Source organism: Staurois parvus, unplaced genomic scaffold (assembly GCF_062004578.1).
Source record: "Staurois parvus isolate SC_StPar_1 unplaced genomic scaffold, SC_StPar_1.0 ptg001044l, whole genome shotgun sequence".
NCBI lineage: Eukaryota > Metazoa > Chordata > Amphibia > Anura > Ranidae > Staurois > Staurois parvus.
Window position 1 is genome coordinate 4,013,216 of NW_028318840.1, and position 17,886 is coordinate 4,031,101.

At 41.4% G+C, this 17,886-nt stretch overlaps 1 protein-coding gene across 4 annotated transcripts in view; it reads right to left on the minus strand.

The window, feature by feature from the left end:
* Positions 1–17,886, minus strand: part of PCDH19 (protocadherin 19) — a 305,467-nt gene that overhangs the window by 114,252 nt on the left and 173,329 nt on the right. For 2 of the 4 annotated variants that reach the window (XM_089657937.1, XM_089657935.1), the window contains one exon: positions 8,984–9,153. In XM_089657937.1, the coding sequence (XP_089514063.1) occupies positions 8,984–9,153 (170 nt within the window). Of the gene's footprint in view, positions 1–8,983; positions 9,157–17,886 lie in introns of all 4 variants that reach the window. The other 2 variants (XM_089657936.1, XM_089657934.1) reach the window with 1 other exon arrangement.

The window sequence follows — 17,886 nt, forward strand, 5'->3', positions numbered from 1 at the left end:
GGAAACTCGGTCACTGCCTGAGGGACCAGGGTCAGTAGGGGTCCCATGAGATGCCCCTGGTACAGGGGCGGACTGACAACTCATGGGGCCCCCGGGCAATAGGGAATCATGGGGCCCCTGTGTCCTTGCCCAAACTCAAAAAAGCCTATGAAAAAGGTACCAGGGGCAGAGGTACCCATCTCATGGAGCCCTCTACTGACCCCGGGCCCTCGGGCAGTGCCCGAGTTTCCAAATGGTCAGTCTGCCCCTGCCATGGTACCTTTTTCATAGGATTTTTTGAATTTGGGCAAGGACACAGGGGCCCCATGATCCCCTATTGCCCGGGGGCCCCATAAGTTGTCAGTCCACCCCTGTCTTGAGCTTATATGTGCTCCATGTTACATAGTTAGTCTGGCTCAAAAAAGACAAAAGTCCATCCAGTTCAACCATTAAAAAATTATAATAATATACCCAGAGATGATCCAGAGGAAGGCAAAAAAAAACCCAGCAAAGCATGATCCAATTTGTTCCTGCAGGGAAACAAATTTTTTCCTGATCCCCCAAGAGGCAATTGGACATTCCCTGGATCAACTTTACTTTATTTATTAATTTCAGGTACTTATATATCGCCATCAATTTACGCAGCGCTTTATATATATATTGTACATTCACATCAGTCCCTAACCCTCAAGGGGCGTACAATCTAAGGTCCCAAACTCACATTCATACATACACATACTAGGGACAATTTAGAGAGGAGCCAATTAACCTACCAGCATGTCTTTGGAGTGTGGGAGGAAACCCACGCAGGCACAGGTAGAACATGCAAACTCCAGGCAGGTGGTGCCGTGGTTGGGATTCGAACCAACGACCCTAGTACTCCCAGGCGGAAGTGCTAACCATTTAGCCACTGTGCTGCCCACTTTACTGTGGTTTGTGTTTTAGGCCCCTTTCACATGGGCTCATCATCTGCCTACTCAGCATCCATATCTGCTCTGCTGCTGCAGAGCGGACAAAGACACAACCCGCTGTCCGCTATGGGCGGTTGGAAAGAAACAGACTGCCTGTCCATTTCCATCCGACTGCCACCCCTTTCGGTCTTAAGGACGGAAGATGAATGGATCCCCTTCTGTTTCTTTTTGGAGGATTGAATGTTGGTGGGTATAAATGGACAATTGTAAGTTTACATCTGCCACTCCATAGAGGAAGAATAGAGGTTCTGATGATGCTGTGCCCATCTGTTGGAATTTTTTGGGATGGTACTTCTGAGGGTTTATTAATTTTGAATATTTTTTGTAATTCCACCACACATATATTTAAACTAATACAGGTTTTTTTAATTATTCGGCTCCAATTGGGTGAACACATTTGTATTTCAATTTGAGATATTTACCCTACTTTCCATCTTAGTGACGGGGGGATCAGGAAGTGAAAATTTTCAAAGCTTTTTCAATTTTCCAAAAGAAAACAAAAAAAATCTAAAAAAAAAGTAAGAAGAAGAATTTGGACACATAATGTTTTCTTTTCTGTTGTTGTTGTTTTTATACATGGTAAATGTTCTATTTGATATGGAATGTTTTTTGGGATGGTACCTCTGAGGGTTTATTAATTTTGAATATTTTTTTTATTCCACCACACATATATTTGAACTAATACAGGTTTTTTTAATTATTCGGTTCCAATTGGGTGAACACATTTGTATTTCAATTTGAGATATTTACCCTACTTTCCATCTTACTGACGGGGGGGTCAGGAAGTGAAAATTTTCAAAGCTTTTCCAATTTTCCAAAACAAAAAAATCTAAAAAAAAGTAAGAAGAAGAATTTGGACACCTAATGTTCCCTTTTCTGTTGTTGTTGTTGTTTTTATACATGGTAAATGTTCTATTTGATCTGGAATTTTTTTGGGATGCTACTTCTGAGGGTTTATTAATTTTGAATATTTTTTTTATTCCACCACACATATATTTGAACTAATACAGGTTTTTTTAATTATTCGGTTCCAATTGGGTGAACATATTTGTATTTCGATTTGAGATATTTACCCTACTTTCCATCTTACTGACGGGGGGGGGACAAGAAGTGAAAATTTTCTAAACTTTTCCAATTTTCCAAAACAAAACAAAAAAATGTAAAAAAAAAGAAGAAGAATTTGGACACCTAATGTTCCCTTTTCTGTTGTTGTTGTTGTTGTTGTTTTTATACTTGGTAAATGTTCTATTTGATATGGAATGTTTTTTGGGATGGTACCTCTGAGGGTTTATTAATTTTGAATATTTTTTGTAATTCCACCACACATATATTTAAACTAAATACAGGTTTTTTTAATTATTCGGTTCCAATTGGGTGAACATATTTGTATTTCGATTTGAGATATTTACCCTACTTTCCATCTTACTGACGGGGAGACGGGAAGTGAAAATTTTCTAAACTTTTCCAATTTTCCAAAACAAAACAAAAAAATGTAAAAAAAAAAGTAAGAAGAAGAATTTGGACACCCAATGTTCGCTTTTCCGTTGTTTTTTTTTTTTTTTTTTTTTAAGTACAAGGACCTTCTCTGTAATTTGCCATAATTTCTTAAAGCACTTTGAAGATAAAAGGCAAAAAAGAAAAAAAAAAATATCACCAATCAAAAATATTTTGTTCCATAGACATCATCCATCTTGCAGACGAGATGTAAGGGACCGTGATCGATCAAGGGATGATATCTTGACCTCAACAAGATACATAAAAAAGAAAAAACGCCAAGATATGGCGCAAACAGCGAGCCTTCTATAAATACATAACAGGGCAGCTATCTCTGCAGCAAATCACAGGTGTGGGTTAGTTATTACGGGATCAATAGTCACCGTAATACCTTGCTTACAGCTCTCCGTTCCTTTTTATTGATTTTGCACCAGTACATTTTTAACTGCCAAACAAGCGGGTGACTTAATACATTGCACAATTGCGCAGAACTTTCAGTTAAACAGCCAGCCACAATTCAGATATTGGGGCAATTATACGAACGTAATAACATTGTAGCCGAGAGTCATTTGCGGACATTTCGGTCAACTTTTTTTTTTTTCTTAACAAGCTGGAAGCCACTTTCTGTTCTGTTTTATTGTTATTTGGAATGAGGTGTTATTGTGACAGTTTGCTTGCATTGCTTTAATTCATTTTCTCGTTTCATTTTCTTGTTTCTTTTTTTCAAATTACATTTTTAGCGGCTGAATAAAAAAATCAATGTTCGACTGCATGTCTACAGTCAAATGTGTAATATTTGAAGAACTACAAATACAATACAAAATTCAATGATAACTTAATACATGTACTATAATGATAGCAAATTATTTTACCCCCCCCCCCCCACACACACACCTACACATTAGTTGTTCGCTCTGGATAAACTAATAGAAAATGTATTGTTTTATATTAATATTATAGAGTATCATAAATGGTTGAACACAGAGGCGTAACTAGAACCTTCAGGGCCCTAGTGCATGAAACCATGAAGGGCCCACCTGACCACCATCCCAGGGCCCTTCCAAGCTCATGACCCAGCCCTCCAAACCCAGGGCCCTTCCCACTGATCCTGGGACCCTTTACTCCCATCACAGTGACCCTTCCCTCTGAGTCTAGAGCCCTTCCTTCCAAGCTCATGACCCATCCCTTCCCTCTGAGTCTACAGCTCTTCCTTCCAAGCTCATGACCCATCCCTCCAAGCCCAGGGCCCTTCCCACTGATCCTGAGACCCTTTACTCCAATCACAGGTGACCCTTCCCTCTGAGTTAAGAGCCCTTCCTTCCAAGCTCATGACCCATCCCTTCCCTCTGAATCTAGAGCCCTTCCTTCCAAGCTCATGACCCATCCCTCTAAGCCCAGGGCCCTTCCCACTGATCCAGGGACCCTTTGTTGCCATCACAGGTGACCCTTCCCTCTGAGTCTCGAGCCCTTCCTTACAAGCTCATAACCCATCCCTCCAAGCCCAGGGCCCTTCCCACTGATCCTGGGACCTTTTACTCCAGTCATAGGTGACCCTTCCCTCTGAGTCTAGAGCCCTTCCTTCCAAGCTCATGACCCATCCCTTCCCTTTGAGTCTAGAGCCCTTCCTTCCAAGCTCATGACCCATCCCTTCCCTCTGAGTCTCGAGCCCTTCCTTCCAAGCTCATAACCCATCCCTCTAAGCCCAGGGCCCTTCCCACTGATCCTGGGACCTTTTGCTCCAGTCATAGGTAACCCTTCCCTCTGAGTCTAGAGCCCTTCCTTCCAAGCTCATGACCTGTCCCTTCCCTCTGAGTCTAGAGCCCTTCCTTCCAAGCTCATGACCCATCCCTCCAAGCCCAGGGTGCTTCCCACTGATCCTGGGACCCTTTACTCCTGTCACAGGTGACCGTTTCTTCTGAGTCTAGAGCCCTTACTTCCAAGCTTATGACCCATCCCTTCCCTGTGAGCGGAGAGCCCTTCCTTCCAAGCTCATGACCCATCCCTCCAAGCCCAGGGCCCTTCCCACTGATTCTGGGACCCTTTACTCCCATCACAGGTGCCCTTTATTACAGTCCCACATTGGGACCCTTTCACATGTTCTCCAATGGGCCTCTTCCTGCTGTCGTGAAGACCCCCCCCCCCCCCCACAGCAGTGGTACACCAGAGCCCGATCGCAACTGCTAGTTCTGCCATTAGTTGAGCAGGTAAAAAAAAAAATAATACACAAGCAGTAAAAACAGCATGCCAATATGACCATTTGTTATAGATATATAGAAAGGATAGCAAGATAAATACAATTTTGACTTTAAGGGCTCGCTCACACCAGCCTCCATTTGGATGCCCCCTTTGAGATTGCCTAACACAGTCCCAATGCAAAGATGAAACAAAAAAAAAAAAGAGTCTCAGTGAATGCCTTTTTAATTAAAAAAAACGTTATTTAACTTGACACCTCATACTCCCTGCTGATTGGAGAGCTCCGTATCAGCAGGGGGAATGGTGGACCTCTGCAGTGAGACCACTGCTTTCCTATAAAGAGCAAGGGTCTTCCTCTACAGAATGCTGACAGGGTCAAGCTTTTCTACTCAGGCTTTTGGCTGCTTTTTAAATAAAACCAACTTCAAGATTTTATACACCTGTTGGGTAGGTGGAGTGTGGCGTGGTGGGCAGTAAGCGCATAGAGTCCTGATTTGCCAGAAACTATGTATTAAGAGATAGTTCAACAGTACAACCATGCCCGGAAGGAAGGCGCCATTTACAACAGTTCAGCATAAAGACACCAGTCTAAAGATAAGATATGTCTACAGCATCTGATAAGAGGAGCAGAGTGTGACCTGGCCAGTCTAACCCAAAAGGGAATCTTCATGAGAAGGTAGACATAGTCCCTGCTCTCTCCCTACTTCACCAGAACCTCTCCCTATAGTTAGTGCTGTCCCTGACAGGCGGGGAACCTGTCCCTCGCTAGCCACTTGCCTAAAGTGCACCAAAACCTGGGGTCAGAGTCTTAAATAGACTCTGCCTGACCCAAGATGGCCTCCAGGATCACATGGAAAAAGAGTATCCAACGAGATCACTTCCCCTTGTGACCGACCAAGTCATCGAGAAACCCAGTTCCCCTTAACTTCCTCCCCCATCTGCACTGCCCCTGCAGTCAAGTGCCACCTGCAGTGGAAAATATAGACTGTCTTCACACCCTTTGATGCAGCTGGAGTATATTGAACTGATTTAACTGAACGTTTAATTGGGCAAAGAAACTGCAACAAGTCTACTGCTAATTATTTATTAGATAAATCTAAATTTGATTTCATGCCAGCTCTCACAGAGTTGTTAAAAAAAGCTTGCTCCTAATCTCTGTGTACTCTTTAAAGCAAAACATATGTAAGTAGGCCACAAAAGCTTCTCCTCGTCAGTAGGGTGACAGATGTGATCCATCCCTTAAACAAGACCCTTACATCAGGCTTCTCCGTTCTCTTCCCAGAACCATCTCCTACTGAACGGGATCTGGGGAGCTGACGTCATAGAGGACCATGGAAGACATTCCAAGCTCCTTCCTACGTCCCTCTCGTTTCAGTTCATAATTTTGAAACCAAACTCTCTGTGAACTACATAGACCTTTCCTGTCCTTCTGGTAAATATCCCTCTGATGGGAAGCAGCTTTAACGAAACACAAAACAAATCAATTCTTAGTACAGTGTATAGTTACTAGTGTCCATCTGTTCCACGCCCTAAAGAGCCCATATACTGTAACACGCAGATGGCAAATGCCAAAGTAATGACTTCATTAACTGTAAGGGATCTAGCCGACCCAATAATGTACATTGCATATGTAATGTTTCTATATAATTGCTGCGTTCCCTTACTAAGGATTGACATAGGTTCCCAGTGTAATTGTTTCCGAGGACTATTAAAATGCTGCATAACGGGGTTTTGTTTTTTAACAAATGAATTGAATTTATTGCGTTTCCCTCGAATAAGCAGCCATCCTCCAGGCAAAAGCATTATCAATTCAGTATGCAGAGTGCTTAGGTTGCTGAAAGGTCGATGAAAAATTTTAATCATTTGCAACAAGCGAAAAGACAAAAATTTAAAAAACGTCTCGTTTGTTTCCACCAAGATAAAGGAATTTACCTCTGGAGTCTGCTACAGTTATAGAAAATACGATGATATCTTATTCTAGGGCACCTGTGCCTTCTGGATGCATGAGAATACCAGGATGGAACTCTCATGGGCTTAACTCACAATGTGCACATGGCCTGATGCTCAAGTTTATTGGGTCTGCCATGGACCATACCGGCACCAGTGAACACCCTTGGCATTCACAATGTTACCATTTTCTAGGGCACCTGAAGCATGAAAATGGTGGGATTGGACTCTCAGGGCCTTAACGCTCAATGTGTATGTGGCCTGTGGCTCATGTTTGTTGGGTCTTCCATGGGCCATGCTGGAACCAATGAACACCCTTGATGTTCACAATGTTCTTATCATATTCTAGGGCCCCTGTGCTCCTGGATGCATGAGAATACCAGGATGGAACTCTCATGGGCTTAACTCCCAATGTGCACATGGCCTGATGCTCAAGTTTATTGGGTCTGCCATGGACCATACCGGCACCAGTGAACACCCTTGGCATTCACAATGTTACCATTTTCTAGGGCACCTGAAGCATGAAAATGGTGGGATTGGACTCTCAGGGCCTTAACGCTCAATGTGTATGTGGCCTGTGGCTCATATTTGTTGGGTCTTCCATAGGCCATGCTGGAACCAGTGAACACCCTTGATGTTCACAATGTTATTATCATATTCTAGGGCCCCTGTGCTCCTGGATGCATGAAAATGGTGGGATTGGCCTCTCATGGACCTAAGTTTGTTGGGTCTACCGCAGGCTGTGCTGGAACCAATGAACACCTTTGATGTACACAATGTATACAATTGTTCATAACACTGCCCCTATTTACATCACCAACCTTGTCTCTAAATACCACCCAAACCGTACTCTCCGCTCCTCGCAAGACCTCCTACTCTCTAGCTCCCTTGTCTCCTCCTCCCATGCTCGTCTCCAGGATTTCTCAAGGGCTTCACCCATCCTCTGGAACTCCCTATGCCAAGCTATCAGGCTATCGTCTACTCTGCTCACTTTTAGGCGCACTCTGCAAAAACCCATGTCTTCAAGGAAGTCTACCCCGACCCCAGCTAATCCTGGAATCCCCTACAGCTAATTACCTCTTGTACCACTATCCCCTCCCTCCTAGATTGTAAGCTCCAAGGAGCAGGGCCCTCTAATCCCTCTTGTATTGAACTGTATTGTTACTGTACTGTCTCCCTCCATAATGTAAAGTGCTGAGCAAACTGTCGGCGCTATATAGGTCCTGTATATTAATATGAATATTACCAAATTCTAGAACACCTGTGCCTCCCGGATACATGAAAATGGTGGGATGGGATTCTCTTGGGCTTAACACCCAATGTACATGTAGCCTAATGCTCAAGTTTGTTGGGTCTGCCATGGGCCGTACCAGAACCAGTAAACGCTCTTGATGTTCACAGTGTTACCATATTCTAGGGCAAAGCCTTGTGGCCACCAACTATGTGTATTAGACCATCTGGCAGATGTTGCTTGCTTTTGCACATTTAAAGACACATCTCAACCACCTAGCTTTGCCATGGCACAACATCCATGTAAAAGGGGCCAAGCATGAGACTAAAATAGTCAGCCAGATAAGGTAGGAAAGGCAGTTGGCCCGTTGAGTTGGAGCTGGTAGTAATAATAATGCTCTGCAAGCAGTTCAACCACATTCTCAAATGTAAATGCCAGAATACATATACAAACTAGTAGCTGGTTGGATGTGATATTAGTTTATAGTACTTAGCCTAAAGGTCAAAACAAAAAAAAGATGAAAAACAAAAGTCTAATCGCTATCATCATGAAATCAGTCCTTTGGGGTACACCAGCCAGATTTACCATTGGGCCAAGTAGGCTTATGTCTATAGAAGGCAGGGACAAAGGTAAACTTTTTTCCCTGTATGCACACTGGAATCAGTTATGAATGAGTTATGGGTCTAAAGGAAACTCCATATTGGCAATGGCTTTCAGCCTTTCTGGGCTCATCATGAAATTAAATTCTTAGGGATATACCGGCTGGCTATACCATCAAGCCAAGTAGACTTGTGCTTATAAAAGGCAGGGAGAAAGGTGAACTTTTTTCCCTGAATAGCAACACATTATTTTCCCATAAGAAGAAAAGCAAACTTACAAACTTTTACAAGATTCAAACCAAGGAAAACCAGTACAAGAAGAAAACCTTTTCTGTAAAAGATAATAATCCCAACACAAGGCATTGATTGGCAGACCAGAGGTTGTATGTCTAGAGGTTTCAGAAGCCCTGGGTCTACAGTAAACCTCATATGGTCAATGGATTCAGCCTTCCCATAGAAAAAAAAGTGAGCCCTATATAAAATCCAACATATCCACGTAGTCCCGTGTCCAGCTATAACACTCTAACAGTAGCTGCATCTTCTTATAAGTGGCACATTGGCTCTCTTACCTTGCTCAGTCTGCTGCGTCCCCACTGAGTTGGCACTGGTGTTGAGCACGTCGTTGACAGCAGTGTCACAGTACAAGCCCCGCTGGACGTCATGTTCGCTGTCAGTCTGGTCACTCTCCTCGTGTCCGCTGTCCTTGAGACTGTTTCCCTCTAAGTCCTTGAAGGTGGAACTGCTGGGTTGAAGGAAAAAAAAACAAACAATAAATTAGTGTCATGTCAACTTCCATCACGTAAAATGTTTCTTGACTGTAGCGGGTAATGGTTCATCCCTTGGGCTAAGCGCACGTAGGGATGACATCTCCTGGTAGGAGCTGTAAACCTGGAAAAAATTTCAAAAATCTGCCACTGAGAAACTTGTGAATCCTGAAAGATAAACTCTGGAAAATAATATAAAAACACCCTTTCCTCTACCAATGTATTCCTTCTGAAGTCACAAAATAATGTTATAATTCCAACACTTTAGTAGCCTTTACAAGGAATTGAAATTAGTTTTTTCCCTAGTGGAAGGTAGTGGGATTTATTTAAAGGGTTTTTGGGGAGAAGAGCTCTGCGGGGAGGGGGGAGTCACCAGCATAGTGATGGAGCAGAAAGGGCAATGGGCGGGGTAGTGTCACAGAGTCCTATCTTTATCTTTTATCTATCTATCTATCTATCTATCTATCTATCTATCTATCTATCTATCTATCTATCTATCGATCTCATATCTATTATCTATCTATCTATCTTATTACTATCTATAACAGTCTCTTCCTTTTTTCCTACCTTCTTCTATCTTCCTTCCTTGAGTATTAATCTATTCATTTAACTATTGTCCTCCCTTCCTTCTTTCCTGAGTATCTATCTACAATATGTTGGGCAGCACAGTGGCTAAATGGTTAGCACTTCCACCTGGCAGTACTAGGGTCACTGGTTTGAAACCCAACCCTGGCACCACCTGCCTGGAGTTTGCATGTTCTCCCTGTGCCTGCGTGGGTTTCCTCTGGGTACTCCGGTTTCCTCTCACACATGCTGATAGGTTAATTGGCTCCTGTCTAAATTGGCCCTAGTATGTGTATGTATGAATATGAGTTAGGTACTTTAGATTGTATGCCCCTTGAAGGTTAGGGACTGATGTGAATGTACAATATATATGTAAAGCGCTGTGTAAATTGACGGCGCTATATAAGTACCTGAAATAAATATATTGATCGATATATCTTATTACTATCTATCAATGTCTCTTCAATTCTTCCTTCCTCTGTCTTCCTTTCTTGAGTATCTATCTATTCATCTATTATCTAGACTTATCTTCTATCCATCTATCTTCCTTCTATCTATCTTATTACTATCTATTAATGTCTCTTCCATTCTTCCTTCCTTCCTTCAGTATCTATCTATCCATCTATCATCCAGCCTTATCTTCTATTCATCTTCTTTCCTTTCTTCCATCCTTCCTTCCGTATCTATCGATCTATCTATCTATCTATCTTCCATTGTTCCTTCCTTCTTTCTTCTATCTTTCTTTCCTATGTATCTATCTTTCCTTCCTTCCTTCCCCTTTCTTTCAAATCTATCTATCTATCTTCCATTGTCCCTTCCTTCTTTCTTCTTTCTTTCCTATCTATCTTTCCTTCCTTCCTTCCTTCCTCTTTCTTTCAAATCTATCTATCTATCTATCTATCTTCCATTTTTCCTTCCTTCTTTCTTCTATCTTTCTTTCCTATGTATCTATCTTTCCTTCCTTCCTTCCCCTTTCTTTCATATCTATCTATCTTCCATTGTTCCTTCCTTCTTTCTTCTATCTTTCTTTCCTATCTATCTTTTCTTCCTTCCTTCCTTCCTTCCAAATATATCTATCTATCATTGTTCCTTCCTTCTTTCTTCTATCTTTCTTTCTTAAGTATCTATCTATCTATCTATCTATCTATCTATCTATCTATCTTCCATTGTTCCTTCCTTCTTTCGTCTATCTTTCTTTCCTATCTATCTTTCCTTCCTTCCCTATCTATCTATCTATCTATCTATCTATCTATCTATCTATCATTGTTCCTTCCTTCTTTCTTCTATCTTTCTTTCTTAAGTATCTATCTAATCTATCTATTATCTATCTATCTATTATCTATCTATCTATTATCTATCTATCTATCTATCTATCTACCATAAAACTCAAGGCAGTCCATCAAATGAAGAGAAGCCTTCTATCCTCATCTTTGTTTAGTAGCGGCGTGGTGTTTGGTGTTAAACCTGACACCGGGGAAGCATTATGTGGATCAGTAAGTGAATTATCTGGCATTATACAATCTTATTATTGTGCTCCATCGATGGAAGTGTTGGAGGCTAATACAAAGCTTGACATTAATATTGATAATAAACTGGAATGTCAAAACGGCAACAAATTCTAGGTCTGGATAATGAAATCACACAGCTGTGTATTAATAGACTGGACGTATCATCTCCACCAGATCCCTGGGATCAGCCTGGCGGATGGTGGTTTTTGCAGCACTGAAGCAGAGAGATATACCGTGGATGCTCAGGGACAGATGTACTATGGGGGAACATATGTCAAGGAGATGGATGCATGAAGGAGCCTGCATTCCTCATGTGTGTATTGTGGCTGTCATGGGCAATTGCAACAGCTGTCTTAGCACAAAGTATACTAATATACACAGTATATGTAAATCTGCATATTAATATACACACAGCTGAGAAAAAAAAAGAAACAGAGATTAGTGTTTATAACAAATTAACGCGTTATAATAGGCAGAGAGCTGACACATCTCTCTATATTAGAATCTGAAGACACAGTTCTGCAGTCAACATAGCAAGGAGACCCATTAAACCATACAAGCTGAGCTTTTTGTTTATTTGTTTTTCTCCTGATTTAGATCCACTCAAGTCTCTTACAAAAGGAAAAATGGATATACTCTACATGAAAACAACTTGATTCTGTGCATGTGGACTAGACCAACCATTCTCAGTAAGGGTTCTGTGGAAATCCCGGGGTTCCTCCAAAGGTAGCTATGTGTTCCCTGAGTTGTGACCTTCCATTTTATGGGGCCAACACCATCCGAAAGAGCCAGCAGAAGGACCCCTATCTATAAGGATGGCCTTCTAAACACTACTGTAAGAGGGGGATTCTACCCACTAATCAATGCAAGGAGCAGTTTTCCAACTGTCCCCCAATAAATAGGCTTTATTGTAGGGGAATTAAAAAAGGAAGGAGTGATGGAGGGAAGAATAGAAGGAAGGAGAAGTTCTGCTTTGCTACAGTATGCTGCGAGAGAGGGGAAAATGGAAAAAAAGGGAAAAGAAAGGGGAAAAAAAGGCAGAGGAAAGGGAAAGGGAAAAGAAAGGGAGAGGAAAGGGAAAGGGAAAAGAAAGGGAAAAGAAAGGGAAAATAAAGGGAAAAGGGAAAGGAAAGGGAAAATAAAGGGAAAAGGGAAAAGAAAGGGAGAGGAAAGGGAAAAGGGAAAAGAAAGGGAGAGGAAAGGGAAAAGGGAAAAGAAAGGGAGAGGAAAGGGAGAGGAAAGGGAAAAGGAAAAAGAAAGGGAGAGGAAAGGGAAAAGGGAAAAGAAAGGGAGAGGAAAGGGAAAAGGGAAAAGAAAGGGAGAGGAAAGGGAAAAGGGAAAAGAAAGGGAGAGGAAAGGGAAAAGGGAAAAGAAAGGGAGAGGAAAGGGAAAAGGGGAAAGAAAGAAAGAAAGAAAGAAAGAAAGAAAGAAAGAAAGAAAGAAAGAAAGAAAGAAAGAAAGAAAGAAAGAAAGAAAGAAAGAAAGAAAGAAAGAAAGAAAGAAAGAAAGAAAGAAAGAAAGAAAGAAAGAAAGAAAGAAAGAAAGAAGGAAAGAAGGAAAGAAAGAAAGAAAGAAAGAAAGAAAGAAAGAAGGAAAGAAAGAAAGAAGGAAAGAAAGAAAGAAAGAAGGAAAGAAAGAAAGAAGGAAAGAAAGAAGGAAAGAAAGAAGGAAAGAAAGAAGGAAAGAAGGAAAGAAAAAAAGAAAGAAGGAAAGAAAGAAAGAAAGAAAGAAAGAAAGAAAGAAAGAAAGAAAGTTCTGCAGGGGGCTACAGTATGCTGAGAGAGGAAAAAGAAAGGGAAAAAATGGGAAAGAGAAAAAGAAAAGAAAGGATGAGAGGTAGAAGAAAGAAGAAAAGATGAAAGAGGAAATGAGGGATGGGAAAGATGGATGAGGGAAAGAGGAAGGAAGAAAGGAAAGAAAGATAGATGGATAGATAATAGATAGATAGATAGATAGATAATAGATAGATAGATAGATACTCATGAAAGGAAGACAGAGAAAAGAAAGAAAGGAAAAGAAAAGAAAAAAAGAAAAGAAAGGAAAAGAAAAGAAAGGAAAAGAAAAGAAAGGAAAAGAAAAGAAAGGAAAAGAAAAGAAAGGAAAAGAAAAGAAAGGGTTTCCTGATGACCTACCACCACGTGGCAATACAGAGACAAAGGGATTGAAATAGAGGAAGATGAGAGAGATGCAAACCTATGCACAGGTACAGAATGCATGCTGGGCCTTGTAGTTGCGCACATCTTGTATCTCTCCTGAACTGTTAGCTCTGGGCTCACGGGGCTGGGCCATATATTGCACACACACTCCAATTGGTGTCAGACACGGTCGGCGTTGGAGGCGCACCTGTGCATTACTCTATGGACACACAGAGAGCACTGTAGGTGTCTTTTTTCTGCCGATGGAGTCATTTGATAGAATTACAGCCTGATAATGTTCTGGTGAGCGCACATTGATTCCGGCATTATGGGTAGGAAAAAGGAGCATTTGTAACAGTACATCACAGCCGCCTTTCATGCTCTGCAACTTGATTCTCATTTGATCTTGTTTTTTACCTGAATAAAAATCAACTGGGGGAATATCTGCGGCGGGCCTATTTGTCTGTGAAATATGTGTTTCGGAATCAGAATCTGCGCAAACGCTTTTACATATGAATCACCTTGCAACTTTCAGTAACGCTCGTCTTCAAAAGATTCGTTCTCTGGTGGCAAGGATAAATGCATACAAAGAATAAATAGAAAGAGATGGAGGCACTTTACTTCACAATGCATGGCAGAGGGCGAGGCTGTACCACCCGGACACTTTCACCAACCTCTGAGGGACAGTTAATATTTCAACACTGGTTATATAAAAATCCTTGATTCAAGGTTTTTTTTCATTTATTCAAGGATTTTTTCTTTTTATATTTTTTGATGGTATTTTATTTACAAGACTTTCAAGGATCTTTATTCAGTATTTTTTTATTCTTTATCATATTTGTTCAAAATATGTGAAAATATTTACAGACAGATCAGAAGAGAGGATTTTTATATGTAAGGTATAACATATAGACAGCACTCTCTTCAATCATCCCATAGAAGATAGCTGTTGTCACCAGTGAACCTTCCCTAGCCTAGAAGTATCAACAATATAAAGCAGCAGGATGCAAAACCAATACAGACCTACATTATATTCTAAAATCCTAAGCACCTATAAATAAATATATACACGCAGAAACAAATGTAAAAGTAGATGTCCTCTACAATTGATGAAGTCTTAAGCTGGCCATAGACAGTGCGATTTTCTCTCCTGCAACTACAGTGTTGATGGGGGGAATCCTTCCCATGGAGCTAATGTGTTCTCTGAGGGGGGGTTGTCCCCTCCAGGAGAACACAGTGATTACTGCTAGCAGCAAGCAATAATCGCACGTAAAACCCGACAGGCTGATCGATCGATCAACTTGGGTACATTTAGCCTGCCCATACATGGTTTGAATCCCAGCTGGTTCCTGCTGAACTGGTCAAGATTCAAAATGTCTATGGTTGGCTTAATGTGGGTGAAACATGTCAGAGGGGCGGAGATCTGAGCTGAAGTCTTTTATTGACCTCACACTGGAGTTGAATACTGTGTGTGGTGGTACCTGCATGCTATATTACATCTTGGAACGAGACGCGCTCTACCTCTGCCAGCACCTGAATACAGAACGTAAACCCGGTACACGGAAACTGCAGGCTTGGCGAGGGACCAATATGTTATGATATTCATATTCACAGTTAAGAAATGCTGCGGTGTCACTTCCCACCTCCACTAGCTGATTGGTTGATGAAGTAGAAAGCAAAGGATGCCATCCCTGTGCTAAACCCTTCATGCAAGCATGTTTCCATTGCTAGACCGGCAGCATTTTTCAATGCAGCAGAGCCTCCCTGCTGTAAGAAATAAGAGACGCTTGGAGGAAGAAGAAAGACGGAAGGAAAGATGACAAGGGAAATGAGGGATGGGAAAGATGGATGAGGGGAAGGAAGGAAGGAAGGAAAGAGGAAATGAGGGATGAGGTTAAGAGGAAGGAAGGAAGGAAAAAAGGAAAGAGGAAATGAGGGATGAGGTTAAGAGGAAGGAAGGGAGGAAGGAAGGAAAAAAGGAAAGAGGAAATTAGGGATGAGGTTAAGAGGAAGGAAGGAAGGAAGGAAGGAAGGAAGGAAGGAAGGAAGGAAGGAAGGAAGGTAGGAAAAAAGGAAAGAGGAAATGAAGAATGAGGTTAAGAGGAAGGAAGGGAGGAAGGAAGGAAAAAAGGAAAGAGGAAATGAGGGATGGGAAAGATGGAAGGAAAGAATAAATGAGGGATTGGAAAGATGGATGAGGGAAAGAGGAAGGGAGGAAGGAAGGAAGGAAGGAAGGAAGGAAGGAAGGAAGGAAGGAAGGAAGGAAGGAAGGAAGGAAGGAAGGAAGGAAGGAAGGAAGGAAGGAAGGAAAAAGAGGAAATAAGGGCTGAGAAAGATGGATGAGGGAAAAAGGAAGGAAGGAAAAAGAGGAAATGAGGGATGGGAAAGATGGAAGGAAAGAATAAATGAGGGATTGGAAAGATGGAGGAGGGAAAGAGGAAGGAAGGAGGAAGGAAGGAGGAAATGAGGGATGGGAAAGATGGAAGGAAAGAATAAATGAGGGATTGGAAAGATGGAGGAGGGAAAGAGGAAGGAAGGAGGAAGGAAGGAGGAAATGAGGGATGGGAAAGATGGAAGGAAAGAATAAATGAGGGATTGGAAATATGGAGGAGGGAAAGAGGAAGGAAGGAAGCTAAAATAGGAAATGAGGGATGGGAAAGATGGATGAGGGAAAAAGGAAGGAAGGAAAAAGAGGAAATGAGGGATGGGAAAGATGGATGAGGGAAAAAGGAAGAAAGGAAAAAGAGGAAATGAGGGATGGGAAAGATGGAAGGAAAGAATAAATGAGGGATTGGAAAGATGGATGAGGGAAAGAGGAAGGAAGGAAGGGAAAGATGGATGAGGGAAAAAGGAAGGAAGGAAAAAGAGGAAATGAGGGATGGGAAAGATGGATGAGGGAAAAAGGAAGGAAAGAAAAAGAGGAAATGAGGGATGGGAAAGATGGATGAGGGAAAAAGGAAGGAAGGAAAAAGAGGAAATGAGGGATGGGAAAGATGGATGAGGGAAAGAGGAAAGAAGGAAGGAAGGAAGGAAGGAAGGAAGGGAGGGAAGGAAGGAAGGAAAGGAAGGAAAGGAAGGAAGGAAAGAAGGAAAGAAAGAAGGAAAGAAAGAGACACATCCAGGTTCCTTATACCAATGGTATTGAGAAATACATTTAATGATTCTTTAATGAATATATAAACTGCATGGAATGGTGTTTGTTATATCTCCCTGGTATTCAGCTTTAAATTAAATGTCAACTTCTGTTCTGGAGGCTCTTTTTACGTAAAGATATGTAAATGTTAGCATACAGAACATTTACATAAAAGAACACTCTACGGCAGATTTACTGGTGTTTAAAGAAGTATACTAATTGGGTTGAAAAAGAAAGCCCAATTGAACCTTTAGTTTAAATCAGCTAAATTCTTTCCATGTGTATCAACTGTCTCATAATCTTTTGTTTTTTTAAAGTAGACTATTTTATCCTAAAACAGCCACAGCCTGAGTAACAGACTGTGCCCTGCCAGAGAAAACCTGTGTGTGGAAGCAGTGGTCTCTCTGCAGAGGTCCCCTGCTTTGTCAGACCTATAGCAATCAGCAAAGCTTACACTCCACGCTGACTTGAAATCTCTGGCTCTGACTCAGCGGGGGGGTTGGACCATTGTAGAGAGTCCGCTGTTTTCACACAGAGTGCAAAGGTTCCACTACAATGGCAGGGGACAGGCTTTTATAATCAGGCTGTCACTGCTTTTTGAAAAGAAAAAATGTAAGACTTCAAACAAATTTTGTTTTTTAATACACTTGGAATGTATTTAATTAATTTAAACTAAATGCACAACTGGGCTTCAAATTAAAAACAGTTTTAGGTGGGCCTTGTGGATGGTCTTCTATTGTCTTTTGAAGATGAAATCTTCAAGCGTTTGTTCTCTGCCCTCATCTCGAGTCCAGTATCATTCTCCTGAATAATGAATCATCTGTTATCACAGGTTATGGGCTATTCAGAGGGAGGGCATGACCTGTCAAACAAAAAAAGGCACCACGTGACTTAATGTGCAAATTCAAAATATCCATTTTTAGTTGAAGGATTTTTTAAGGATCTTTTTCCTGTTTTCTGGTTGGCTGTTTCAATTGTCTGTCAACAAGGAGTTGCTTCAGGCAGTTCAGATAACCAATTACAAGTCAATAAGGCATCCTTTTGGCACCAACATTGATAGGTGGATTAGCAGTCACCTGTAATGGTCTGGGATTCTAGAGATAGAATCTTTGCATTATCTGTGAAGGTTCTCATTGATCCAGGTCATGGCACATCTAGCAGTAGTCATCACATTCAGTTGGACTAGTTCTTTAATGTTGAAGACATTTCACAACTGGGCTTCAAATAAAAAACAGTTTTAGGTGGCCTGAAATCTTCGAGATTTTGTTCTCTGCCCTCATCTCGAGTCCAGTATCATTCTCCTGAATAATGAATCATCTGTTATCACAGGTTATGGGCTATTCAGAGGGAGGGCATGACCTGGCAAAC